We start from the raw sequence: 5,958 nt of genomic DNA, 5'->3' as shown, positions 1-5,958 counted from the left end.
GTGGCGTGTGTGTGTGGAGTGGTGAGTGAGTGTGGTGTGGAGTGGCGTGTGTGTGTGCAGTGGTGAGTGAATGTGGTGTGGCATGTGTGAGCGTGTGGTGTATGTGGTGTGTGCGGTGTGGCACACGTATCTGGTGTGTGTGAGTGATGTGTGGTGTGTGAATGTCTAGTGCGTGTGAGTGTGGTGGGTGTCCGGGGTGTGTGTGTGTGGGAGTGTGGTGTGTGTGGGAGTGTGTGGTGGGAAAGGGGGCAGGGCAGGGGACTGGAAGTGAAAGAAGGGTTCTCCAGACTCTGTAGTCGCTGCTGTCCGGCTTTATTCTCTTTTCCAGCTGCAAGTTTCCAGCCTTCTCTCCAGCGTCTTCCAGTTACTCATGACACACCAGGTAAGGCCCTGGTGCCGCTGAGCTCCTGCGCCGGTCGGGTTGGGGGTCTCCAGGAAGCCGGGGGTGGCCCCAAGGCTGGAGGAGGACCTTCTCTCATTGAAGAGATCGCAGGGTTAAAGCCTCTCCAGTTACACAGCCATTTGCAGAAAGTGCTGGTTTTGTTTCCACTATGGAGCACAACTGGAAACGTGGGAACTCCACCCACTGGGCTTCTCAATGACTTGTAAGGGTGGTAAATGATTAGCAGCAACTCCAGAAGACAAGCAGACTCTCACCCCCTTCCATCTTCCTCCCTTCCCACATTGTGACTGGGGAGGGGGCGTGGGGCGTCAGCGAGAAGGGGGACTGTAATTGAACTGGCTTTGGGTGGAAAAGCATGTTGTAACCACCGTCATCCACACCAGCCCCATCAGCCGCTAACTTCTCCAGAGCGGCCCGAGTGTCTGAGGAGAGGTCCATCTAGCTGCCTCAAGTCCATGAACTTCTGTGGAGCTGTGGAGGATTAGGGAAAGAGGCTGAGACGTAAACGTCTAAGCGGACCAGTTCTGTGGTTTCCGGACTAGTGGAAAAGAAAGTAGCAACAAACGCAAGTGAGACAGACGGGTCCGTCAGGCGGTGCGACCATAGTGCTTGAATTCACAGGCATCTGAACGGTCTCGTCGTGCTCCTGGGGGTGAGCGGGACAGACGACTGAATGACGGGATGGAAGCAGGTTCCTCACCGGCCGGAGGATCACACCTGAAGCTATCGAGCCGCCCTCCTTCCGCTCTTGAGTGTGACTAGCACGCTTACAGATAGAGCTGGGCTTTTTTAAAATAAAAACTAAAATTTTTATAAGCTGAAATTATAGGCCGTGTCTACAAAACAGAAATTAATAGGGAGAAGTAAAAATCCTTTCCATGTCCCAAAAAAGTACGTGAAAGTGTTGTTGGCACCGAATCCTGGCGACTCCATGCACAGGGCGTGTACGGCGGGGAGACGTGGAACAGTAGCAGTGCAGGAAGATCACCCTCTAGGTTGTAACTGAATATGAGCAGGAGGCAGTGGAGTGACTATGGCTGCCGCGGTAATCACAGCAATGGCTGATTTAATACATTTTTTATGCCCACCAGGGAGATGAAGATGAGACTCACTCTGGTTTGTGTTGGTCAGTCAGATTTAGACCATTATATTCACTTTGGGCATCATATTACACTCGGCAAAGAGTGTTGGATGAGACCTCGAAAGACATAGGGATCAAATTTTGCTAGGTGATTTCCCCGCTGTAGGATTAAGTGATTCATCAGGTGGACTCTTTCTTCCAGGAAGGAGACTTCTGAGAGAAACCTGTCAGGTGCGTGTGATGTTCCTTTAGTTCATACCGTGTTTATTCTTGCCTGGTACTTTTGTGGAGCCTTGGTGGCAAAGTTGTTAAAGAGCTCAGCTGCTAACCACAAGATCAGCAGTTCGAATCTACCACCCACTCCTTGGAAACCCTGTGGGGCAGTTCTGCTCTGCCCTATAGGGTTGCTATGAGTTGGAATCGACTTGATGGCAATGGGCTTGTGTTTTTTTTTTAGTACTTTTGTAGACTGGTAAAGCTCTCCTTTACATTTTAAAAAGGCAGAAGGAGGTTCGCTCTAACTGGTCCAAAATAGTGGACAGACTTCTGTGTCATCTGTAGCAAAATGAAGCTGATTTATTCTTGTTCTCTTCCCTTCCCCAACCAGTTATTATGTGATTCTGGGCATCTTCCACTATAACTGGTTGGTGCTTAAGAAATTCTATTTTAGTGCCAGCCTGTATAGAATTATATAGAGTAGTAATTTACTTTGAAACAATTATGTAGGGATTGGGGTATGATACTCATCCCATTTTTCCAATTAGGGGAATCGGGTCTATTTTCCTTCCAACCTTCCATTATACAGAACTGGATTTCTACTCTTTTGATGCTTTTATTTCAGACATGTTACAGAAGGAGAATTAAGTGAGATAAAAATTAAGAAAACAGTTTATAAACTGTAACATGTACACAGGTGTAAGGGGTTGTTATTATTTCAGGTGGCAGCTGTACGCAGCTTTGGCCTGTCATAGACTTATGCTCTCCAGCTTCCTCTGTGGTTACATCACTAGCTCAGCAGTCATACTGTCTGTCCTGTTTTTGTCCTGTTCATTATCTAGTACATTCCTGGTCATAAATTTCTCTTCAATCATCCAGTTACATTTCTATCTATTCTTGCTTCATTTCTTTGCATCAAACTTGTTGAAAAGACCAGCACCATTTGCAGAATGTGGATATGTGTTGAGTAATCCACATACACTGCTGCTATCAGAGGGGAAGCTCTGCCGTGTTTGCGAAGCAAAGCCCATTCAGTGTGGTCTCTTAGAAAGGCCATGGGAGGTGTGAAGAATAACCCTCAGATGACTTACAGTTTCTAGTGTATCTGTGAACTATTCATTTTATTATTTTATGTCATTCATATATATATATATAAAATGGACGTGGTATGTACACACACATACTCACATACCCCTAGAAAAGCATATGCTGTATGTATTGTGATTTTTCCTTAGTGTTCGTAGCACATGGGTAGTGGGTGAGCAGACGAGTGGGTGGGGAAGGATGGGGTGGGGAAAAGAGTGTTCGGGAGACGGTAAACACCACGCGGGCAGGTACAAGAGGTGAGCGCGGACAGTGACGCGATGCCCCGGACGCTGCTGTCTGTACCCCGGAAGGACCACTGCTCTTCTCTGTTTCAGGTGAAGCTTGAGAGTAACTTTGCCTCAATTGTGTTTGCGACCATGGTGCTGGAGGGGCTTGGCCGCTCTCTGGACCCCAAGCTGGATATACTGGAGGCAGCGAGGCCCTTTCTCATCGGGGGACCAGGGTCCTTCCCCTGACTGTAGTGGTGGTTTGGGGCCATCACCTGGGAGCCATTCCTGTGGCAAATGGACACTTGAATTTGGATGCTTGGAGGGTGCTGGGCATTTGTTACAATAGCTTCAGGTTATTTGGAAAGTGGAGGGTGGGAAGAGTCCTCTACACTCATCATGGGGCTGGGCTTGGTGTTCAGGGCACCTCCAGTCCAGGTGAAATGTCCTGTGGACTAGGAGGAAGAATAAAAGTATTTTGTTTCCTTGTTTTTCTCTCTTCTCTTCTTAACATTATATACTCCCTGATCAGGTGGGTCCTGCTGGTGGTTCCCAGATCTGGTATTTAGGTTGGAAAACGCTACAGAATCCTCTAGCCCCATGATTTCCAATTTCTTTTGATTATGTCTTGGAAGAAGTACAGCCAGATGCTCCTTAGAAGCAAGGATGGCGAGACTTTGGACATGTTATCAAGAGGGACCAGCCCCTGGAGAAGGACATCATGCTTGGTAAAGTAGAGGGTCAGCAAAAGAGAGGAAGACCCTAAACGAGATGGACTGACACAGTGGCTGCAACAATGAGCTCAAACATAGCAACAAATGTGAGGATGGCGCAGGACCGGGCAGTGTTTCGTTCTGTTTTACATGGGGTCGCTATGAGTCGGAACCGACTTAACGGCACCAAACAACAATAACATATGCTTCACTGCTTCTGCTTCTCTAGATAACCCAGCCTAAGACAGTGGTCCTTCCCCAAACCTGCCTTCTCTCCTCCAAGAGGCTCACAATGGTATCCTTAAATTCTTCAGTTTTTATTGTTTATAAAGTCTATTGTTTTGTTGTTCTGCAAACCTGGACAGCAGTAGTTCCCAAATGTCAACACATGGACTGGTGGTAGCAGAATGACCTGGTGAACCCAACCCCAGGCTGAGGAATCTGCATTTTAGCACAGGCTCCAGGTTAGGGATGCTCCGAATTCCTAGCTTCTTGGCTTTTGTCTCTTTTAACCTTGGGACCCTTAATAATGCCTTCCATTCAGTCCTGGGTGGACAATAAGCTTCTTTAGACCCTACAAATTCTTAGGGCCTCCTTTTCTGGGTTATAGTTTTCCTAAGAATCTCTAGGTTTGAGCAGTTATAAACTTAGCCTGCCAATCTCACACCTTGGAGATTTCCTTTTAAAATGGATCTACCTGTTAAGTTCCACATGTTTCACACTGAAGACTCCACGTATGGGGATTCATATAGACCTGAACTTAGGGATCTGAGTGTACTGAATGTAATGGATACTCTTCCTTCTGTACCAAGTTATGGGACTCCATGTGCCCTTTTGTCTATAATGGGAAAACTCTCCCACATGAACCTATGATTGCTGAGCTCCAGGCCTTTCTGAACAGCCTATTGGTTGACATTCTGACTCTGTAGGACTCTTTTCCCCTATTCTCCTGCCCTCCTGACTTCTAAGTAGTATATAAATTGGAAGAAAGAATCTACTATTTCCTGGATGGAAGTTGACTTTCCAGTTGATAAGCAATAAAGAGAGTGGCTTTCTCTGGGCTGCTGTTCAACAATTACCCTTCCTAGAGGAATATACAAATGTACGAAGGTAAAAAGTCTGTGAATTGGGAGGACGGGCTTTCTGTCCATCCTGGGGAGCTCGCTGAGCTGCACAGCTGTCTTGCTTCCAGCAAAGAACAATGCTGTGATCCCAAGGCCACAGAAAAAGCACAGCTTAAAAAGTAAAAAGAGCAGAGAACTTGAGAATCTGATGATCTGGGGTTCAAACCCCAGCTCTGCCAATTATTTGTTGTAAGTTGCTGTCAAGTTGGCTCTGACTCATGCAAACCCATGTACTACAGAACAAACTATTACCCGGTCCTATACCATCTTCATAAACATTGGTATCCTCAAGTCCCTTGTTGCAGCCACTATGTATTTTGAGTGCCTTCCAACCTAGGGGGCTCATCTTCCAGCACTTTACAATATTCTGTGGGATCCACAGGGTTTTGTTTTGTTTTTTTAACAATTTTTATTCTATGCTAAGACGTGCCAGTTAACTCTATACAAAAAGAGAATATAAATACGTACATATATTGGGATACACCTTTTCCCCAATTGCTTTTGTCCCCTATGCAATTATGACTCTTAAAATTTTTTCTGTGTGTGGTTCGCCAATCCACAATTTTGTGTGTCCGTGGTTCACCAATCCACAAGTAGTTTCTACTCGTACAATTCAGTGACATCAATCACTCTCTTCATGTTGCACAATCCCTACCCCTATCTTTTTCTGAATTATTCCACCACCATTAACATAAACTTAGTGCCCCCCAAGAAAAAGTTCCCCTTTTGCTCTCCCCTCACCCCTGATAACCACTAATAAGCTTTGGTTTCTATATATTTTCCTATTTCATCTAAGCAAGGCCATTGTCTTTTCGTAACTAACTTCGCTCAGCATGATGTTTTCAAGGTTTATCCATGTTGTAGCATGTATCTTTATGGCTGAGTAATAGTCCATCGGTAATATACCACATTTTGTTTATCCATTCATCTGTTCATGAACATTTAGGTTATTTCCACTTTTTGGCTATTGTGAAAAGTGCTGCAGTGAACATTGGTGTACAGGTTTCTGTTTGTGCTCCTGCTTTCACTTCTGAATATATACGTAGGATTGGGATCGCTGGGTCATAAGGTAGTTCCATATTCAACCTCTCAAGGAACCGCCACACTG

The 5,958-nt window shown here is 45.8% G+C and overlaps 1 protein-coding gene across 1 annotated transcript in view; it reads left to right on the top strand.

Moving 5' to 3' along the window:
* The window catches only part of ADCK2 (aarF domain containing kinase 2), a 16,625-nt gene extending 12,908 nt beyond the window's left edge, over positions 1 to 3,717 (top strand). The window contains exons 7-8 of the mRNA XM_004382449.2: positions 329 to 382; positions 3,122 to 3,717. Of these exons, the coding sequence (XP_004382506.1) occupies positions 329 to 382; positions 3,122 to 3,262 (195 nt within the window). The 3' untranslated portion in view covers positions 3,263 to 3,717. The remainder of the gene's footprint in view (positions 1 to 328; positions 383 to 3,121) is intronic.
* Positions 3,718 to 5,958: the final 2,241 nt, after the last annotated feature.

This window comes from Trichechus manatus, unplaced genomic scaffold (genome assembly GCF_000243295.1).
Source record: "Trichechus manatus latirostris isolate Lorelei unplaced genomic scaffold, TriManLat1.0 scaffold00093, whole genome shotgun sequence".
In the NCBI taxonomy this organism is placed as follows: Eukaryota; Metazoa; Chordata; class Mammalia; order Sirenia; family Trichechidae; genus Trichechus; species Trichechus manatus.
The sequence above is the reverse complement of the archived record's forward strand: the minus strand, read 5'-3'. Positions and strand labels throughout refer to the sequence as shown.